General features: G+C 40.1%; 1 protein-coding gene across 1 annotated transcript; it reads left to right on the top strand.

Annotated features, from left to right (window-relative positions):
* Positions 1 to 667: 667 nt before the first annotated feature.
* SLC25A17 (solute carrier family 25 member 17) lies at positions 668 to 17,055 on the top strand. Its single transcript, XM_066550498.1, has 9 exons — positions 668 to 808; positions 4,546 to 4,606; positions 5,594 to 5,660; positions 8,082 to 8,233; positions 9,264 to 9,380; positions 10,129 to 10,274; positions 12,135 to 12,230; positions 15,915 to 15,997; positions 16,442 to 17,055. Exons 1-9 carry the CDS (start codon positions 755 to 757, stop codon positions 16,587 to 16,589), a joined length of 924 nt encoding a protein of 307 aa, XP_066406595.1. The 5' UTR covers positions 668 to 754; the 3' UTR covers positions 16,590 to 17,055.
* Positions 17,056 to 22,395: the final 5,340 nt, after the last annotated feature.

Here is a 22,395-nt window from a genome sequence, read left to right as displayed (position 1 = left end):
ATGTTGAAAAGGGACCACAGTGGTCATCTGGTCCAACCTCCCCGTTTGAACAGGGTCATCCCAGAGCACATGATGGTGCTTCTGGGTCCTTTTCAACTCAGACTGTTCTGTGACTCTCAAGTGAAATTGCTTAAAATAAAAAAAGAGTAAATAATGGCACTATTGCTATTAAATATGGCACAAGATTGTGTCCAGAGTGTTCTTGAACATCTTCAGTGAGGGAGATTCCACAACCTGTCTGGGCTATCTGTGTGTGGTGTATCTATTCCAGTGTGTGGTGACTTCATAGTAAAGAAATTCTTCCTCATATTCAGGTGGAACTTCATGTGCAACAGTTTCTGCCCGTTGTCCTATTGCTAGAGAAGAGAAGAGCCTGGATCCCTCCTCTCCCCGCCCTCCCTTCAGATGCTGACAGCCACTGATGGGATCCCTTCTCGGTGGCCTCTTCTCGAAAAGAAGCGAAGCTGCTCGTGGAGAGAAAAGGCGCTATTGTAGTCACTGAGGAAGGAACAGGAGCGCATTTTCCGGGTACCCCGGTGCTGTATTTTCCTGAAAATCCCCACGAACGATCCCGGTCTCTCCCGCCGCTCCCCCGGCGCGGGGCGGGGCCGCGGGCGCACGTGACAGGGCGGGTGCCATGGCGGGCGCGGGGGCGGCGCGCGGCAGCCCAGAGCTGGCCGGGGCCGCGGGGCCGCCGGGCCGGGCCGAGCACCAGCAGCAGCAGCCGCCGCCACAGCAGCCGAGAGCCGCCGCGATGTCGTCCGTGGCCTCCTACGAGAGCCTGGTGCACGCCGTGTCCGGCGCCGTGGTGAGCGAGCGGGCGGGGGGCGCGGGGCCCGGCGGGCGGGGCGGCCGTGCCGGCCTGGCGGGGGGCGCGGGCCGCTCGCAGCCTTTGTTCGGCCGGGACGGGCCGCGGAACCGGTCGGGGCTTAGCCAGGCTGGAGGCCGGGCCTGAGCAGCCGGAGCCACCTCTGAGGCAGCGGGAGCTGCCCCTCAGAAAGCCGGGTTGGCGCACCCGGAGCTGGGCATCCCTTCAGTAAGCTCAGGCAGAGGGGCAGCACCTCAGCTCTGCGATCCCAGAGCTGCACCAAGCATCGCCCTCCTGCCGCGGCCTCATAACGAGCTCAGGAGCTGCGGAGGGTGAGGCAGCTCTTGGGTGCTGATCAAAATGTAAAGCGGGCACAGAGCAGCCGGAGGAGGTACTGTCGATCACTGAACTTAATTTTTCATGTGGTGCTTGTAAATTAAAAAGTCGCATTTAATTTATGTAGATTTCCTAGTGTGCCCAGCCCTTGAATTTTTCTTTTCAGAGTGCTAGCTCTAAAAAGTAAATCAGCCTTCTGCTTCTAACAGATGAAGAATTTTAGTGCATGTAGCATGTTGGATTGGGCATACTGATGGATAGGAAGAACTCCTCGTGTCTCCTATAGGATGAAAGTTGCTAAATGTTATTGAACGATAAACACTGGAACAGGCTGCCCAGGGAGGTCATGGAGTCTCCCTCTCTGGGGACATTCAGAACCCACCTGGAATGGAGGCATTCCTATGTCACCTGCTCTGGGTGACACTGCTTTGATGTGGTGGGGTTAGACTGGGTCATCTCCAGGGGCTCCTTCCAACCGTGACAATTCAGTGATTCTGTTATAAAGGCTGATTCTAAAAGGAAAAACGAGGGTTTAAGGGATGTTTTTGTTTTATTATAAATAAATACAAGATTTTTGTCTGCTCTTTAAATTGTTTTAAGTCTGCTTACTTAAACATCAAAGGCAGTGGGGATTTTGTTTCCACTTTCAAAAACTGGAGCTTTCTAAAATGATCTCATTATTGAAATACTACCCATTTTCCTCTTGCTGGCTTCTGCAGAAGTCAGTGATACTTTCTAGATATTGCTGTTAGCTTCTCCCTTCAAAAACATATTGCTGTAGTCAGGCTGTGCCCCTGAACAAGGTTTGTAGTGTGAACCAAGCTTATACATCCAGCCATAGACTCAGAACTGTGTTGAGCTAATGCATCAGGAGCACATGTCAGACCACAACATGATAACTTTTGTTTGTACTCTAATATACTGAAAGCTGATATACCTTCTAGGCAACCTAGTCAAATTTGAGATGAAGGAATATTTTTGTGAACAGTAAAAAAATAACCAGCACAAAAAAGTGCTTGATTTCCTGTGAACTTTAATTGAATTACATAAGTATTCTTTAACTCTGCATGTAGCTGCAACATAATCTTCCTGTTGCAAAGCTATAGGGATGAGAATTTCATGGGAGTATTATAGAGCAGTCAGGCTGCTTCATTAGCTAAATGGTGGCTGAAAAATAGCAATGAAACTTTTTTATATGTTTCACATTTTTTTGTTGTTACTATTTTTTATAATCCAAGCTTCAGTCTGTGGTCCTGCACATATCTTTTTGGCAGCAGTCACCCTCAGGCCATTTATTCTGGCCACTTCTTGGCTACTGCGCAGTTGTTTATTGGGTGCTGTGGCTGGTCAGTGAACTGATGTGGCTGAAGAAGTAGCTCAGTGGAAAAAGTAGTTTTTCAGCCAGATTAGTTTCTGTGTCTGCATCATTGTGTAGTGCCCAGAAAGTTATGCCACCAGATTGGAGGAGGCAGGGGTGCAAATACAGTTGACCAAGAGCCTGGGATTACAGGGACCAGCCTGTACCTGTCCCTGTGATTATTCAGTGGTAATGTGACTTGGCAAAGCACTGAGATCCAGCGCCGACAGGGCGTGGGGGGAAGGCTGACAGTGAGGCCTCACCCTTCCAGCAGTGCAGGGTAATACATGGCAGCATCTGTTCTGCACTCACTAGTATAATTTTACCTGCTGGTCTCAGTGCAGTTTAGTGAGGAATCTGAGTCCCTCTTGAGGGCTTTTGTTGTTGGGGAAAGGATTGTTTATCCCTCTTTTCCTTTCTTCTAGCCATGAAATCCTGTCTCTTCCCTGTGATGCTTCAGGCAGCCTCCTCATCACGTAGTTGAGTTGTTCCATTTGTAAACCCAAGAGAAAAGTAACTTGGCTTTTCTATTTCCCTCAATTTAGGAAAAGAAGGGGAGAGGGTACAAATTGTTTTTTATGTGCAATGATCTGTTAAGTCAGTTAAGTCAGTTTAGTTGTCTCATTACATTCCCTTGAACTATAGTTCCATATAAGTTTTAAGCCGGTTTGGCAGTCAAGCACTGGAACAGGCTGCTGAGAGAGTTGGTCAGTGCCCCATGCCTGTCAGTGTTTGAGGCATTTGGGAAATGCACTTAAGGTGCTTTAGCTGTTGGTCAGCCCTGAAGTGGGGTGGGGGCAGCAGGCCTAGAAGATCATTGCAGATCCTTCCCAGCTGAAACAGACTGTTCTGTTTCTTGTGGCCACACATCCATTGTGTCTCCTGTGTGACACTACCTGACTATTTCCTCATTTCCAGTTTCTAATTCTGTGCAAGTGTGTGTGTGTGTGTTGCTGCTGCGTGGTGCATTGCATTGAGACTGAGATCCAGGATGAATCTCACTTTGGGAGGATGGAAGCAGAGGAGGGCTGCAAGTTGTAGTGACTGTGCAGTCTTGCTCTGTGCGTAGGTGTAACTGCATTCTGAGGCTGTCTTCAAAGTTGCAGTAATGCAGCTCCCATTAGGAACAGCATTATGGCTCTTTCTGGTACTTTTTTTTTGTGCTGGCACTAACCTTCTAACTAATATATGTTTTTTAGAAATATTCAGTCAGATGGGTTCATTAATCCACTTGCTGTCCAGCTGGGTACATGGTAGGTGAGAATGATACAACACAGGAGAAGTACATGGGAGAGCAGAAAGAACTGTTTTGGCAAGAGCCCAAACTAAATGGGTTAAAATAACCAGGTAATTGTGGCCAAGTCTTAACATATGCTACCTAGTGTTAAAAAAAACCTGGAGAAACTTAAGTCAACCCAGAATTGTTTTAGTGTGGAAATATCACCAGAAAAAAAAAATCCTCTGTTGCTGGTTGTAGAGTAGGTCCAAGCAGCTGGCTGAGGAGCTGGGCATTTCCAGAGGCAAAGCTCACTTAAATGTATGGCATAAGACAGCTGTAGAAAAGCTCAAGTCACACTGTGCACTGTAGTTTAAACACAGCATTGAGTGACTTGCTGTATCCCAGACCTTCCCACCATTTAAACAGTTTGCATGGCTGCTAATAGAAGAGGTTCCACAGCTTTAGCAGCCACCTGATGCATGGGAAACAGGTTTACACCAAGCCAGGGCCTTTTTGAGGCTAATAGGACGTAGAGTAAGTTCAATGTTTATTTTCTGATGCCACTAGATCAACTTTCACGCTTCAAAAACTTTCTCTTTTGGCAAAAAGCTTTTAATGGTTTTAATTTTAGCTTGATCTAATGCAAGAGAAAAATAACCCTCTTTTGTAAGTATGGGACAAAAATGTGTTATATGTGGAGTTTATCCCCTTTTTAAACTTACTCAGCAGACTGATTTGTGGGCAAGAAGTGAAGAGTTACAAAAGTCTAGCAGGCTCTGTATAAGCAACCGATACACTATGCAGCCAGTTTATTTTGTTTTTCAGGGCAGTATGACTGCAATGACTGTATTTTTTCCTTTGGATACAGCTAGACTTAGACTTCAGGGTAAGTGTCAAAATCTAGTTTCTTTGTATACAACAGCATTTCTGTTCATCTTGGCCTGGGCACTTGTAAGGTGGTTGTAGTGGGGGTGGTCTACATGAACAGGAGTCTTACTTGTGTCACATTAACACTGTTTTTCCAGGTAAAGGTAATTCTTCCTGTTGAAAGTTGGGCAACATTTTAATTAGCTGAAAAGGCTGTGTGCTCTGTGGCTTTTAAATGATTATCTAAGACCAAAGACAAAAACAAAGATGCAAGATTGCATAGGATTATATTTGTGTGTTGCTGTTTTTGGCTGCTGAGAACACTTTGAAATGCAGGGGCAATATAATGAAAAACAGAATTATTGAGAGGATGATTTAAAGGGAAAATCCAGGGTTAGAATTGGGATTAGGAATATCTAATGTTTACAGAAATGCATCTAGAATATGAACTGTGTTCTGAAACTCTATCTTCTAATCTAAAGTCTCAGACTCAGCAAGCATTTTAGAGCTATGACTAAAGCTCTGTTAAGAACTGGAGGCAGATTATCAGCCAGGTTGTCAGAAGTATGGGTTGAGAAATGAATAGCTTTCAGTGCAGGAAGAGCCTGCTTTGCTAAGGCTTAGCTGTTTGCAGATGAGCTGTAGGAGATAGCTCTGCTACTGGTGCTGGTCTGATGTCCAAGGAATAATTTTGAGAGCAGTTAGGCAGGCCCAATTCTAGCCCTCTCCCTAAGGGGAACCTTCTTTCAGTTCATGTTGCAACTACTGGAACTGGTGATTAGAGATACTCTGGAGCACAACAGAACCTGTCAGTCTGAGGAAGAATAAAAAAAAGGAAGTACCCTTACCTAGCAAATGAAAATAAGGAGAAATAGGGTATTTCTATCCTTTATGAGGAAGAAGAAACATGTGCTTGTAGGGTATATTCAGAATTGCAAGGATAAGGACTTGAAAAAGAGTGCTAAAATTTTGAATAATCTAAAAGTTTGATTGTTTTGCTTTCCAGTTGATGAGAAACGGAAGTCAAAGACAACACCGGCCGTCCTTTTGGAAATAATCAAAGAGGAAGGCCTGTGAGTAGATACTGATTTTTCTGTTTGTCTTCGTGGAGATAAGCTCTAAAACTAATTTGAATATGCTTTTAAAGTGGAACAATTAGCCTGTATCTGTGTGGACAGATTTTTATTCCAAATTGAAATGTCTCCACACAAGTGTGATATGACTTGCATAATCTTATGTGTTCATCTTTAGCTAACTAGGATTAACTTTCTTGAGCACCTTATGCAATTGATCTGTTCAGTGATGTAACTGTGCCTTCATTAGTGAGGTAGCTGTGCCTCCTCAGAAATGCAAATGTACCTTCATATACCTGATCAACCAGCTTTGTCTGCCTGGATTCTTGGGTGTGTCAATTTCTCAATAACCAAGATGAAACTCCTGGATAACTGAGCCACTTTCAAGAGAACTCAGACATGTTTCCCAGTTGGAAGGTTTTCATTTTCTCCTAAGCATGTAGAAGTAAACAACACATGACACTTTATGCTGGTGGGATTTAACATCTGTCTAAAAACAGTTAACTTTCAGCTGTGCTGTGCTTTAGTATTTGTCATAGTCTGAGCTGAGTTGGCTGGGAAAAACAGTTTTATGCCTGTCCTTGTTAGAAGTATTTTCCTAACGGAATCCCTGGAACTCCTAAGTAGACTGGTGCTTCCAGGACATTAAAGCCGATGAAAGTTTAACTTGGCCCATAATGCTGTGTCACCTTTGAACTTGGGCAGATGTATGCATGAGGAGTTCTCTGCCAGCTGATCTCTCTTGTTCACATTCCCACATTACCTCTGTCACATGAGGGTGGCAAGTAAACTTCAATTAAAAAAAAAAAAAGAAAGAAAAAAGTAAAAAATAAAAATGAAGTAATTAACCAAGGTGGAAAGACTGCAAAAGTGATCATCCTACTTTGCCTGTGAAAGAGAAAAATCAGGAGCTCTGGCAAGAGAGGAACATTGCTTCTTCCAAAGGTATTGGGAAGGCCTGGCAAAGCAATGGTTCTAATTTAGAGAAGTGTCTGAAGTTACAAAAAAAAGTCCAAACAGCAACAAATCTGAAATACGATGTGAGATCATAAACATCTTGTTCACATTAGCTTGTAGAGTCATGTCTCATTACCATACTTTTGTGAGACTGCTTTTCTCATCTAGATAAAGCAAATAGGTTGAGCTAAAGGACTTGCTGCAGAAGTTTATCAGACAGCTTTCTTCCCTGCACTTCCATCCTCTTCTAAGTGATCTGAAAGGTGTTCACTAATGTACACTAAGTTTTTCTCAAGATTGCAGTGAATCATGGATGCTGCTACTGACAACTTAAGTAATTAAAATAAACTCATGGGGTTTGTTTTAGTTTCATGTTTTGTACTACAAGATGTTTCATTTGAAAATCATCAGAAGTCATTCTTAATAAATCAATCAAGCCCAAACTAACACTCAGTTAGAGGGCATAAACCCTAGAGGATGTTTCTCTCTTTCTTTTCTGGCACAGAAGAGATAGGTAATGTAAGAATTGTTGTAATTTGGCTAATGAATAACTGCATAGTCAGTAAATTTGTAACCGTGAGGTTAGCTAAGCCTGTAACTTCAGAAGCAGTTGTAACAATAAGATGTATTCCCAGCTACATGGGAGGGAGAAGCGCTCATGGATTTGAGATGAAAAAGTAGCATTTACATTTTAAGCCAAGTCAGATGTGGTGTTTACTGGGCTTGCATCTTTTACAGTCTTATTGGAGATCCTTAAATTCTATATACTCCCAGTATTTAATGAATTCTGAAGAGCCTCCATAGTTTCTGCTGTTGGGGTGATTTTTTTTATGCTTTTAACATGATACCAGCTCTCCACCTGTTCTGTGCAACTCCAGTGAAGGTGTGTATCCATATCTTTTTTGGATGTGTTGTAGAACATGTTGGGAATGTAGGACAGCTGTTGAAGTGTCCCTGTTTTTCAGGATCATCAGGCCTCTCAGAGAAGGGAGCTTTGTTAGGCAGATCTTACGAAATCATTCCTAAATCAAGACAGCTTTAGATGATAATTCAGTTTTCTGTCTGTGATTAATCTAGTTAAATTTAACTAGGTAATGTCTTTTTCTTACTTACCTGACTGATTTGCCCTAGATTTTACAGTAAGGCATTTGTTAGAAATTCTTCCCACCTGTGTATCTTCTGTCCCCAGGTTGCATCCTTTGCCAGACTCTCCTAGGAGGAGTATATGAATTTCAGTAACTAGTCTTCAATTTTTAAATTTTATGTGAGAATCCAGATACTTTTTTTCCTTACTCAGGAGTTAAGTATGGCTTTTTACCATTGCTGATAAAGACATATCTAGGTAGTACTTCCTGTAGTACACAGCATTGTATCTCTGGGATCCTCCACCAACACATAAAATCAGCCAGATCAGCTACATAAATACTTCGCTGATTCTTACTGTGACTTTTTGCTCTCCGTTAGGTTGGCACCATATCGAGGATGGTTTCCTGTTATCTCCAGCCTTTGCTGCTCCAATTTTGTTTATTTTTATACATTTAATAGTCTTAAAGCCCTTTGGGTCAAAGGTCAGCATTCAACCACTGGAAAAGACTTGGTTCTTGGAGTTGTTGCAGGTAATACTTTAAAATCTCCATTTTGTCAGGAATGTATTTTTGGTATATTCTATCTAATGATTTTCTTTATGAAGTCCTTTGGAGGCCACACTGAGTGCTCACCCCCCCACTGTATGCAGACCTGCTTCTTTGTGATTGCTACTCTGTGTCATCCCTGCCTCCTAAGGAATTGCATAAACCATTCCTGTTGTGAATTCTGGCACAAAGCACAGTGCTCTTGTGGCTTAGCATGATATTTGTGTCTGATGGGGTGCTTACAGGTATCTAAGCTTCAGCACTAAGATGCTGAAGAAAAGAAAATGGAGAAGTGATAGTTGGGTTTTTTCCAGAGGAAAAGATATATGCCAATTCTGAATTAATTTCAATTACAGTAAGAAATTCTAATGTAAGAATTTGGGTGTCAGTTTTCAGACTTGGTTTTGGGTTGTCACCTGAAAGTGACAGGAAGTTCCTAGATATATACAGGTCCAGTGGGACCATATGCTCTTTTATTCTATCCTCTTATGTGGATGCTGCAGTGCCTTCTTTGAAGGGATGATAACATTTGTGACTTTTCTAGCACATCCAGTGTGAAAAGTTAACCACTGTGGGCTTTGTGTTTGCCAGTGATATTCTTCAGGGACTATTGCTCATGCAAATACATAGAATCAAGCTGATTAAAAAAAAAAAAACCAACCTGTAAAAATGACCCCTGGGTTTGGGGTTTTTTTGGGGGTTGAGGAGGAGTTGGTAGTTTCTTATACTTTCAGTGTAGGTATAATGACTGTCTGTCTGAATAGCTGCTGGAAGTAAGGAAGGAAATTCTTAAGCTGGCTGTATGTCTGTGGTAAAATTCCATATATTTTGGAACGAAGGCTACAGGAATTAGGGTACGAATTACCATTTACTTTTCCCATATGTTGTGTTGGTTTTATTCCCTCTTCCTACCAGAAATTTGAGTAGCATGTGAATCAGGGGAAGAAAAGGGGATAAAAAAGATTTGAAATGTTCTTTTTCATGCTGATTTTCTTTGTGCTGTGTTTTGCATTAGGAGTAGTGAATGTACTCCTGACCACCCCTCTCTGGGTAGTGAACACACGCCTGAAGCTGCAGGGAGCAAAATTCAGAAATGAAGACATTGTACCAACCAATTACAGAGGCATAATTGGTAAGCACCTGTTGTTGTCTTCAACCAAAGAGAAGTTCATGAAGTAAAATGTATCAAGGACTTTGAAGACTTCTGTTCATCATGAACGATTTCACCCTGTAATCTCTGTGCTGCTCTGTCACTTTGCAGTCATTGCGTTTTACAGGAAACCGGACTTGGCTGTTTGTGATGGTAATTAAGAGTTTGCAGTGTGCACTCCTGTAACTGAAAGACCTTTTGCAGGGGCAGATATTGTTATCATACAGATAATGGAGCAGTAGTGAGCCCCATGAAGTGGTAGCTGGGAGTCTGAGTTTGGACAGACAGTCTGAAAATTAAACTTTGCTCACCTTAATCTCTTAATTACTCACATGTTCAGGCTGTCCTTCTTTTAAAACCAACCAACCAAATAACATTACTGTTATTTAGAAGAAGGTTTGGAAGACCTTAATGTGGATTCCACACTTGTAAAAAAAAGAGGGGCCTGCCTGAGCAGATGATTAGTTTTGTGTATGTTAATGGTGGTGCAAACAAGAACCTCCTTTGTCACTACCTTTCTCTTAACTTCTGGATTAAAATGGAAGTTTAGTTAAAAATGCTTGCATAAAGGACTGCAGTGGATTTTTATGCCATTTTAAGTTTAGTTTAAAATGCTTGCATAAAGGACTGCGCTTCGAATATTAGGCTTTAAGAGTAACTTCTCATATCTTTTATATTCAGAGTTTTGTACTCAAAATATTAATAATTTTTTCCTCACCTTTTATCTCAGATGCCTTTCATCAAATAGTCCGAGATGAAGGAGTGTTAGCTCTGTGGAATGGTACTTTCCCCTCCTTGCTGCTGGTCTTCAATCCTGCCATACAGTTTATGTTTTATGAAGGCTTTAAACGAAAGCTTTTGAAAAAGCAGCTGCAAGTGAGTATGTTTTGAGGCCAGGTGATGAAGGTGCTCTGTTACAAGACAGGTTTTTGATATGCATCATTTGAACAAATTCAGAATATGGGTTTGGTTTTGGTTCTAGTATTTTCAAGTGGTTTTTTGAATTAGTTTGTCTGAAAAGAGTTCAGCATAATGAAATTATATGGGAATCTTTCATGTCCTTAGGGAAGAGATTCCTGTAATTAGTTCTTCTACCTGTAAAATAGAACTGAACCTCTTCTCCACATTTCTTTGCATACATTCACAGGTCTTGATTAAGAGTAGAGATTTCAATTCTAATGTATCTTTTATAAGTATTTACATACTGACTGTTTTGAAGTCTGCTTTTAACACTTTTTGCTGTAAATAATAACTTTTTTTTTCTTGAAGACCTCAAATTTTCAATGTAATTTTTCTAGGTATGGACACTAGAATTAAATGTAGCATTGCAACCATTCCTTCCTGATTTTCTAAATAGAAGTGCAATTGCTTTTCTGTCCCTGCTTTATACTGCTCTTCCTTTTCCTTATTCTTTTTCCTTGTCTATATCAGATATAGAATCTCAGCTGAACTCATGTTCCTTTTATGTTCCAGCAAACTGGAAAGCATTTGTATTACATTTTCAAATAATGTCATAACATAATATATCTTTAAGATGCTTTGCTGTTAATTAATGATTTTAGAATGTTAGGCTATAGCAGTATGTTACCAAGCCATCTTGTTTTTCCCCAAGACATGGCGAGATTATTTTTACATGAGATTTTTACATCATCAATGAGGCTTGGGTTTTTTACTTTCTTTAGTTAATACTGCAGCTGTAGCAGCCTATTTGTACCTGATGGATCTACTCCATTACATTATGCACATTTTTGAATGATGAGCTTAGCTTCCATCTGCATTGTTATTTTCTTGTTGGCTAATAACATACTTATTTATGTATTTCTTTCTTGTGTTTCTTTTAAATTACTTAGTTCCACCTTAAATTAGGACATTTCTTTGTCCATGATCAGTGAAGAGGGGATATAAATTTTTTTCCAGCTCGGAATGGTAATTTTTATTTTGAAAAACATTTTTCTTCCTATTTGGTCATTTTCTGGTTGTCCTAAATATAGCAGGTTGACCTTTTTAAAAATGTGCATGTGTAAGTGTATTTTTGATTGCAATCAATATATTTTAGAATATATTTTGAGCATATTTGATATGGGCATCTACTTATGTTCAGTGATTAATTCTCACTGTTAGACTGAAATGCACTGTAATCAGCATAGGCTGTAACAATGTATTTGGTACATCCTGGAGAAGTGTGAGCTTTGGAGCTGAGCGTGGGCTTCAGCAGGGGTTCTTAACTAAAAGGGGATGGGATTTTTAGCCTATGGCATCAAGACTAAAATTCTGTCTGGGAGTGTAGTGGTTATGTCTCAGGAATACAGAGTGATGTTCAAGGAATCTTTTACTGTCACCTTTTCACAAGCACTGTATGACTTTTTGGTTTCACTGTTGCAAAAACTGAGATGCTTATTGATTGATGGTATGTTTAAATGATACTTCCTTATCTTTTGTCTACTCTTGGTGCTTTGAAGGGGTCTAATTGTATGGCCTTATAGCAACAGTAATCTAGTTGTATTGAGAAATGCAAAACCAGGTGGAATTTACAAATAAGAGGTGGCAAAGTAAGTTAGTTGAACCATAACCACCTCTTTAAAATGATAAGACCCTGACATTTCATGAAATCTTTATGCCAAAGATCCTTAGATAATCTGGAGCCGGTAGCAGTACAGAATCCAAATACAAATACAAATGGGTAATTGGCTATTTTGGTACTATGTGCAGTAAATTTGTTCTTTATCTATTGAACAGCTCACATCTTTGGATGCTTTTGTCATTGGTGCAATAGCCAAAGCAGTTGCCACCACCCTCACTTATCCTCTGCAGACAGTACAGTCAATTCTGCGGGTAAGTAATTTCATTTCATGGCAACTCTGCCTCTGACTTGGTCTATATCATGCAAGCCTTGTTTTTATTTGTGTTAATGGACCCATTGTTTTGGGAGGCATTTTTCCCAATGCAGGTCACTGATTAGAATGGCTTTCCTCTTTGGTTTTGACAGAGCTTGATATACTGGTGCACATTTGTTTCAAGTTGCTGGTAGGATTGCCAGTGTATTGTATTGGTAGTGTCCCAGAGAAGCTGATGCATTGTACTGCTTTTAGGTGCTGCAAAAATGTACATTTACTTATTGGAATATAAATGGAAAATGTGTCAAGTGGGAAGTTAAAATTAAATCTTCTAAAACCAGTCTGTTTCCAGATGACCTATGGTAATTAAAAAAAAAAAGTTCTATTCATAGGTTTTGTTGTTCAGATGATGGTCTGACCTTGTCAGTGTCCAGAATGTGATTGATCAGAGGAAGTTGAGCTCCCTCATAAATAATACCTTTAGCCATTTGCCTGGCCATGTTGGCTAATTGTAGTGGTAATGGAAACACTTGCATTTATTCTGACTTGCAATTTGTACATAGGCTGGATAATGCTGCTGCGTTCAGAGTGTACCAATATTGTTGTAATATTGACACAAGACAAAACTGGGGAGTAGGAGGGAAGGAGACCTGGCCATGTGTAAGCATATTGTACTTTAATTTGTGTGTTTTAAACTCTGTAGCAGTTAAATGTTAGTAAGTGTTTCCACATGAAATACATTTTCCTAAGTAAGGAGGAGCCTTAACTTGCCTCTACAGTAAAGCCATTGTGTATGTTCTAAAACTTGGACAAATTTGGAGAATGAGTTGAATTACTGAAAACAAGCCTTCCATGCTAAGGGTATCACTTTTCAGACCTCTCTAATAAGGAAATTTTCATGTTAATTGTTCATCTGGAAAAAGTAATTTTCAAGAAAGTTTTGTAATAATTTGTAACTCTCTAATTAGAGTGTAATAAATGTATCTTGAATTTTGGTAACCTGTGAAAAGGTAGTTAGGATGCTATATTTCAAAGCAAGAGGATTTGAATATACTTACTGTGTAATTTTTATCAGCAGTCATATTTTCTGAAGTTTTCATAATTTTTGATCAGCTGCCTTTCAATGCCTATCCTGTTTTAACAGCCTGGACACATCTCAGTAGTAGCTAAACTAACAACACAGACTTCTGTTACTGGAATGGCAGATAGAGAAAAACATTTAAATAAAAATAGCTCTGTTTGGATAAGTTGCAACATCAGTCTGTTTTTAATTTGTGATGCTCCTGTTTCCTCCTGATGTGAAGGAGAGCTGGAAGGAAAGTTGGAGTGCTCTGTTTTAGCCTGAGCATTGCACAGCAGTGCAGCTTTCATGGGGCTGCAGCCGCAGAACAGCTTCAGCCCTCATTCCTTTCCATGGTTCCTACAGAAGTGGTTACAGTCTTGAGGCTTCATCTTTTTTTTGTCTCCATTTAGCTTTTTGAACAAAATTCTTCTGACTCTTAATGACAGTGTAAAAAGAAGAAAAAAAAATCCAGTGCAAGTCCGTCCTCTCCCTGTGATGATGGAGAGCACAAGGACCCTGTCTCTAGTTCTGCAGGCACTAGGGGTGACTTCTGTCTCTTTGCTCTATGAAAGAATAGCCAGGACCTATTGAACACATCTATTGAGGACAGCAAAAATGTGTGTCTGTGACATCTGTGCTGTCCAGTTCAGACTTGCTATATTTTGTGATGTGTTTTCTAATCTAAAGTTGGCATTGTTCTGGTTGATGAAGTTTTTGTCACTCACACTAAGTAATGTTAAAAAAGGTTATGAGTAAAGGTTTAGTATTTTCAGAACTAATATTCTGCATGAAAAAAAAGTTGCAGGTGTTTTTAAAAAATAATTTTAGCAGATTTGCACACAAACTAATATAAGCTCAGTATAATTCATATAAACTTACACATCGTAACTAAGTTCTCTCATCAAACTAGTACAGAACATTTTTTTTCCTTTTTAATCTTAAACCTTTAGAAACTTACTCTTTTTTAGAACTTATTAGGGATCTTTGTAATAAAGTCTTTACACCTTTGCTTTCAACTCTTCGGCACTCTTACTGTTGCATAATGAACAGTTATCCTGTGTAATTGACAGTGGTAGCAGCTTTGCCATTTGGTATTCCTTCTCCCAGTCATTAAAATTACGTGACACTGGTGTTACTCATTATGCAGTGAAACTGTTCTTTGGCCTATGTGTCAGTAAAGAGCAGATAAATTAAATTTGCCTCTGGAGGTACAGCAATACCATTCATGTTCTCAGTGATCCCAGAAGAAAAAGTTCTCTTTAAAATGGAAGTCTTTTTTCTCTGTCATAGAGAATGCTAATCCTTTTGGGAAGTCTTCTGCAGTAAACACTGAAGTGTTAACATTCTAGTGAAAAATTATTTTCTTCTCCCTTAATGACCCTTTGTAGTACAAAAATTGTCCAGTGGTGGAGAAAAGAGGAGAGTGAGGCACCTAATGGTGGTGTAGTGTGAAAGCCTATGTGTAATCTGGGCAGTGACTGACACTGTAACTTGGAACCTAGTTAGCAATTTTTGGGGGGTGTGTCTGAGTCTGTGACAATAGTTCTTAACACTGATTTGTCAATATCAAATGGGTAGTTGCTGATGAAAAGATTGTGGGTTTTGAATATATATTTACCTAATAACAGGAGATTTCCACTAGCATTCTGTTGCTGCTGTTTCCTCCCAAGTTATTAAAACACATAGTAAAGCCTCTATCATCCTAGCATTTTCTTAAAATTTCTGAGCTGCCTAAATCAGCTGGCATACTTTACCTACTGTCAATGGTAATTTCTTACACATGAGAAATAGCAGTTGCCTCAACATGTTCTGGGGAAAAACTCATCCAACATGCAGTTACTCAAGTTCACCGTTCTTCTGTACACAGAAGCTTAACACAGTCTTCAAAAGCTATTAGGCTGTGCTGCTACAAATACAAGTGTACCAACTCTTGTATATTAATAATTCATAGTTACAGCTTGCTGGCGGTACTATCAACCTGTATCAGATAAAAGTATCAATGAATGCTTGAAAAGGACTTGCTGAAATTGCTAGTTTAACTCTACAGCAGCAGCAGCAGTCATGCCTACTGAAAACCAGCTTGGTCATAAGCAAGTGTAGTGAGTAAAAAAGAAATATTATTTAGGCCAGGTAGGTAGATGAAACAATTTTGAATTCTTTCACAGCAGCTCACGCATAAATGCTCCAGGACCATTGCTGGGCAGATAAATTGTGTGTTTGACTGTGCAATCTCAATGTAGTAATGACTTGCAGGTGTGTGAGGGTCTGAATCTTTATGAAGTAAAGGCTGAGAAAGCCAGAAAGAACTTGCTTTGAGTGTCATAACCCTACTAAGACTCCGCAAATTATGCTTTTGAGATCTTGAAAACTGCTTCCTCCAGAGCAACTGAAAGAGAGGAAATATTTGTTAGAATCCGTTTTAAAACCAAATTACAGTAGTATGTATAGTTTTAATGTTTGCAGTGTGAGCTTTGGCCTCTGTTCTCTGCTGGTAGTTATGTAATGTGAAAAATGTTTATAGGGGTTTAGGGTAGGCTCTCCAGATTTCATGCATGTATGATGTTCTCTGCCAAGCACAGTGGGGAAGTAGTACAGCAAAATCCTCTTCCTTTTTTTCAGTTTGGACGTCACAGGCTGAACCCAGAGAACCGAACACTGGGCAGTCTTAGAAATGTTCTTTACCTTCTTCAACAGAGAGTGAGGTGAGCTTTCCCATTTTATTTCTCCTACGATTTCACTAATATTGTGAAATGTTGCTGGGTCTGGATTTTGTTTCCTTTTGCCTCCCTTAAACTTGACATTTGAGTCAACCTGGTTTTTGTAATATATTGTAGGGTAGGCCCACAAACCCAGATTCTCCTAAATGTCTGTACAGTAAGTGACATCAAGGATACATATGGATACTAATTCATTTCACCTTTCAACTTGAAAAGAAACAGGTTTCTTGCACAAAGGACCTTAAATTTCTGCAGAATTTTTTCTTTAAAATATTACTAAATATAGCTGGCTTAAGGTCAAGAATGAGTTTAAGATTCCTACAGTTGGTCATCAGCTTGTAATATTGATTCTTCTCTGTAGTGTACTGATTTACTTACAGAAAGCTGTTCATGCTTGTTTTCTGGTTTGTTTTTTTTTCTCCTCCTTAGGCGTTTTGGGTTAGTGGGACTTTACAAAGGCCTTGAAGCAAAGCTCCTGCAGACAGTCCTTACTGCTGCTCTAATGTTTCTGGTGTATGAGAAACTGACTGCAGCAACCTTCACAGTCATGGGATTAAAGCACTCGCGCAGACATTGAGGAGGAGCCTATGCCAAAGATTCTGGGGTCTAGAAAACACATTCCATTTCTGAGACCTGGCTGGGTAAACAAAGGGTCCTCACTTTCTCTGCTTCTCTTTTTAGCCACCTTTACCTCCAGTATTTGGAGAAATCTGGAATATGCTCTATAGGACCTGTTGCCACGAATTCAGGGATAGCCCATTCCCTATTGTTCTGTGTACTCACTGTGTTAAGAAAAAACCAGAGACCTTATTTAAGCACTTGACCTGAAATTTAAACTATTATGTGATTTGGTTATTTGGTTGATATTCTTGGCAAGAATGACTATCTCTCACTATACTTTCTTCTTTGCCCTCAAATTGTCCTCAACTATTCTTGGATCTTTATCTTCTGTCAGCAGCTGGTGGGGCTGGTTTTGTGTTATTTTCCTTGACCTGTGTTTGTCACTTCATATTTGGTTCATTAAAATAATTCATAAAGAATAACATTTTTGGCATGGTTTTCTTTTACCTGCAAGTATGTTTGTGGCACAGGATCTGATGTTGCCCCAAATACCTGGTGATGAGGTCTCTGAACTGCTGGAATGGATATTAGAAGTGAGTGTACAATCTGTCTTCTTGAATCCAGCTATTTTAAATCTTGAAAATTTTGAATGCAGATACTGGCTAGATTGGAGGAAGATAACCTCTTGCTTTTTCAAGCTGAGTCCCTCAAGAAAGGGAGTCCCTCAAGCTGCCTCAAGAAAATGGCCTTGCTACAGAAATACACGAAGTTTTATCACCCTATTCTTTGTGAGAATATGTGAATTCACACCATGTTCTTATGTAGACAGGGGGCACTGCTTCAGAAGTGCTATGCCTGCTCAAAAATGTGCTTTGTTTATTTTTCCACTGATATTCCCAGACCATAAAGCCTAAAATGTGTATGTTCTAACATGTCTATGTTCTTTTTGCATAGTTTTGGTCAGTATTCCTAGACTCTAAAATGCAAATTAAATTGTGCTCTGTCAATTGTTAAGTTGGCAATAGAATTGTTCTGAAGAACAGTTTTCTATTTGAAGTATTGAAAAATTCATGACAGTTTTAACACCAAGAATGTCTAGAAGGGGGAGAAGACTTGAATGCTGCAGGATTCCAAATTGCAAAATGGCACCTTTTCCTGGAGTCTGAATTGAGTCCATTTTAAAAATAAAATCGTAAAATAATTCTGCAGATAATGTCTTTTGAACAAGTGCCTTCTTTTAAGAGTGTTGAGAGTATCTATAGAAGAAGAATACTCTTAATTCAATGCTGGTTGACTTTCAGTCCAAGTAGGATTTACATAGACAAGTAAGAATAAAAAAGTGCAATGAGCTGTAATTATACTTTGTTAAAGGATGAAAGTGAAAGACTGGAGACCTCACCACTGGAAAAGAATGAATCACAATTCTGAAAATTTCAGTGAAAATACTTTTTTTTTTACTGAAATGAGGTGCCATGTGGAAAGGTAATCTGCTGTCATTTGGGTGTTTTTAATCAGAAATTTGGAATTGGTAGTATGGCTCTTAATAAGCTACCTCACCTTGGAATTCCTGCTGTCAGAATTGTTGTGGGGAAGCAGAGTGGTTCTCGTGCCAGTCTGGCTGAAATCTGCATGGCTGCCAGAAGCTGGAGTTCAGCACCTTGAACCTTTCTGCTCTGTGGCATGAGGGAGCAATTCCTGCAGATGTATTTTTCTGGTTGCTCTACCTGTAAGAAGAAACCAAATGCTTGCTACCATTTACTAGCCAAAAAATACCTGTCTACCTGCCAGTGTGGATTCAAAGGGATACAGTATTTCCTTTTTGCAAAAAAGCAGAATACAGAAGCCCTGTGTGAAATTGTGCTGGTCTTGGCTGTGTCTGTGTTACCTGGACAGACCATTAAGCCTGGAACAGACATTCTGCCCTAATCTCTCTACTTGGCTCTGCTGACCAATTATAGTGAAACAGTTTCATAAAGGAATGAAAGCAAAAGTTACTGAAGCTGGGAGCATCTCAGGTCTTTTAATATTGACCTGTGGTATTTAAAACTTTTTTGCTTCTGCATTATCCGGTGTTGATTCAGATATTAAACTGAAATAACTGAAAAACACCAAACCCTTGCGTGACTGAGCCAAAATGCAGATGGTTGAGGAATTGTTAAGTCATTTATTCAATTGGCAGGCAAATGTTCATGTTGCAGCTGGTACCTCTACCTAAGTTTTCTCAGATGTAGTTTGAACAGATGATGACATTTCTGTTAGACTGCCTAAAACTATTTCAGCATTGGTATTTTTGACATTAAAAAAATCCATAATTTATCAAAGCAAACTATGAGAGACTATTTTTAATCTTGGTACTGGAGTTGTAATTCATCCTTGGTGGATAAATACTGTCCAGAAATGAAAACTAAATAAAATAATTCTATTCTATTTTAAAATACATTTACATAAATTGCCATGTCCTGCTGTCTCTCTCACAAGCAAATAACAGTTTATTTAGGGGTGGTGTAAAGACACAATCCAGCTAATCTGGCTCTGTGGATTTGTCATTTTGCTAGAGAAAAATAGTTGGCAAACTATTGACATAGTTGCCATCAAACAGCACAAAACCTACAAGTGTTCCTTTAGACACAGGTGGCTCCCAATGGACATGGCTGTGGCAGTGGAAGCTGGAGATGGAACATGGAGGGAGAGTATGAGGTGGTTTGGCACTCTAGGCACCTGCAGTGACAGCCTTGGCTGCCAGTGCTCTGCACTTCTGCTGTGCAGCAGTAGTAACTGTATTCCATCCAAAAATTGTGTCAATTCATTTCTAGAGAATTTAACAGAAAATATTTTCATCTTCAGATGAAAAACAGATCTTCTCCCTATATTTTAAATCCTATTTTTCAGAGACGAGAGAAAGGAATGATGATTACAAAGGAGAGCAGCAGAGAGGATCGTCTGTCTTAGCTGAGTTCTGTCATGGGTAATTCTATCCTTGGCTCAGTTTAGGAGATTTAAATTTAATCCTGTGCTCTTCTTTCTCTTTCCCACCCCACACTTTGAATGAAGGTAGGAAGCCCCTGTGGCATCTTAGAGATTGCAAAGCAAGTGGCTTCAGGAATTTTGCTCCAATTTGTATTCCAAAGCATGTTTCTTGCAATTACAAGTTGCCTGTATGGTAGGGCAGTATTTAACACATTTTGGCTTATTCACTAATGTTATTTGTGTGTGTATATATATATATATATCTTTTCTGTGTATATATATCTCTCAATGTATCATATAATAGAAATGCTATTCATTAAGACTCATGAGGATGACAACTGATAGGGTATAACGTGTTCTTTTTGTCTTACGTAATGTTGAATTGCTGAGTGTCTGCTGCCAAAGCTGGCTGTACTTTGCTGGAAGAGTCTCTCCATCAAATGATTTTCTGGCTGCACTGAAGAAAGTTATTAAAACCTGAAAGCTGGTGCATACCCTTTGGGGGAGGAAAAACAGGATTTACCTCCAGTCTAAACAAAAGGAATAGAGCTCGCTGCACTGCAAAGCTTCTTGTCCAGATTAATCCTTCTTTACATGTCTTACTGCTCACCTGCTGAGGAAGGAAAAAGGGGCTGTGCTGACCCTGCTCCTTGCTGGACTTTTGTAGCTAAGACAGGTAAACACCATCCATTCAGAGGAAAAAACAGATGAGCTTTCAAACTGGGATATTCCTTGCACAGGCATCTGTTGAAAAAGGTATTCCTTGCCATCAGTGGAGTTATTTTTACACCATATGTCAAAAACATTTCTTAGCTGGTGAGCATGGGGCAGGACAGCACGGGGCTGTGGGTGAGAGGAAGCTGTATAGGAGGCCCATAGTGTTTATGCCTATTGGGGTCTATGTCTCTTTTTTTTCTTTTTCTTTTTTTATCAATATGATTTAAAGCAAAGAAGAATGAGGATGACATGATGAGGAACATGAGTATTAAAACAGTTATTTTTATGTGTAATTGTTTATTCACCTAATCTAAAAAGCTGAATTCTGTGTCTGCAAAGGCTACTTTGTGGGCATTATAAACCTCTCTCTGCCTCTTCACAGCAGAAACAGAGAGGTTTTAGGGCATGGTTTGATGGTCTATATGGGCTAAAGAGCCCTCTTCAAAGCAAGTTTTCCTGGTACAGAGAGGGGCAAGGTCCATCTCTGTGCATGACTGCATGATCTGTACAGGGCTGTTGAAGCTGACCTAGTGTAAAACTTGACTAGTGTGTAACATCATCTATAACTTACATAATATTCATAGCTTACAGGTTTTGATAGCACTAGATAAAAGAGCATAGCTTTAGGATTCAATGAGCAACAGCAAAAGAGCTTCTATGAACTGGCATATTTTAACTTCTGATTCTTCCTTTGTTTCGTGTTTAAAAGAAATGGACGCCAGAACTTTCTAGAAAATGATAACTAAAAAGAGATCACCTTTCTATTTGGCTGACAACATTTTTTTCTGCTGTCTGTAGCAATGTAGTGCATTTGTCAGAGCAGCCTGGAGCACAGCACAGCCACTATAAGGTAAGGGGCAGAAGCTTGTGCAAAGATGGATTTTTTTCTGTCCTCTGTAGTTGGGGAAATTATCCTCCAGTTACTGCAGCTGGAGGAGAGGGAAGAGCGGGAATTTGGTGGTGGTCCAGATGAGAAAGCCCACAAGACAACAGTCCCCATAACTTGCAGCAATGGAAATGTGAAGTGATAACAAGGCCAGAATCTATCTGTGAGAGATTCTCCAGCACATTTCCAGATCCGGGTGTAGCACTTGCACAGTGGAGCCCAGCTCATGGGGGTGCTATTGGAGCAGCAATCAACCAAACAGTTCACAGCTGTACCAGTGGTGAGAGGCTTCATTTTAACAATCCCTGACGAAAATTTTGGGTGTATATTCTTCTGGAGCTGGAATGGTCTGGATAGTCAGTGGGTTTCCTTGAATACCCCTTTACTCAGCACTTTTCATTTGCTGTGTTGCTTTCTATGACTTTTCAAACCAGCTGAAGAAAATAATAGGTGTGTCTAGATTGCTGGTATTTGCATTTGGATTTGCTGCCAAAATTGCATAAGGTGTTTAGAAAGTCCCCCAAACGTGGCAATATGCCAGACTGAAGATGAAAGGGACTTTAAAGGCACAGACAGTTACTGCTCACACTGGGAACAGCACCTCACAGAAGCAGATTTTAACTACAGGGAAAGCCTCTTAACAATGTTGTATTTGTAGCTTTATCTCTAATGCCAAAGGCCAGATTGACTCACATGTGCTGGGCTCAGGGATCTCTATGCAGAAGGTGCCTGGGATCAGCCCAGGGTCATCCATAGAAAACCCATTTTTCTGACTGCAGCCAGTGCTCAGGGGGGCTACAATTGTTGGTGCCTGTGATCCGGTTGTCGTCACAGCACACGTCAGTCTTAAAATTAGTAACAGCTAATCTCTGCTGTACTCTCACATCCACATATGGAGGCTGAGGTTGGGGGTTTTTCCCCAGTAGGATTTATTTTGAATTAGAGACAAACACTGGCCAGGCTTTAGCTGGCTTCGCTGTGGATTCCTTGCTGAAAATTGTCAGTTTACAATTCTTGGCTTAGCCTTTCTGACCTTCATCTGTGATGGGCAGAAGATTTCAACTTGTCAGTGTGGATTCAAGATGTGATAGGTCCTCCCCTAATTGTTTCATTGTCTCAGCTGAATGATGGAACATCAAGGCCCAGAGCTGCTGTTTTGAACAAAAAAATATTTCCTTTGTCCTGTTGTTTTGGGAAGTTCATTGTTCTTTTAATGTCCTTGAGGAGTCATGGTGACTTGTTGATGTGAAGG

The sequence above is a fragment of the Molothrus aeneus genome, chromosome 5 (genome assembly GCF_037042795.1).
Source record: "Molothrus aeneus isolate 106 chromosome 5, BPBGC_Maene_1.0, whole genome shotgun sequence".
In the NCBI taxonomy this organism is placed as follows: Eukaryota; Metazoa; Chordata; class Aves; order Passeriformes; family Icteridae; genus Molothrus; species Molothrus aeneus.
This window is presented reverse-complemented; position numbering and strand designations above follow the sequence as displayed.

Excerpts from the sequence above, each read along its gene's own strand:
- SLC25A17 (XM_066550498.1), top strand. The coding sequence starts at position 755 with ATGTCGTCCGTGGCCTCCTACGAGAGCCTGGTGCACGCCGTGTCCGGC. Across the intron at positions 4,607-5,593 it reads AGCTAGACTTAGACTTCAGG|TTGATGAGAAACGGAAGTCA; the intron begins GTAAGTGTCAAA and ends TTTGCTTTCCAG. Across the intron at positions 12,231-15,914 it reads CAGTACAGTCAATTCTGCGG|TTTGGACGTCACAGGCTGAA; the intron begins GTAAGTAATTTC and ends CCTTTTTTTCAG.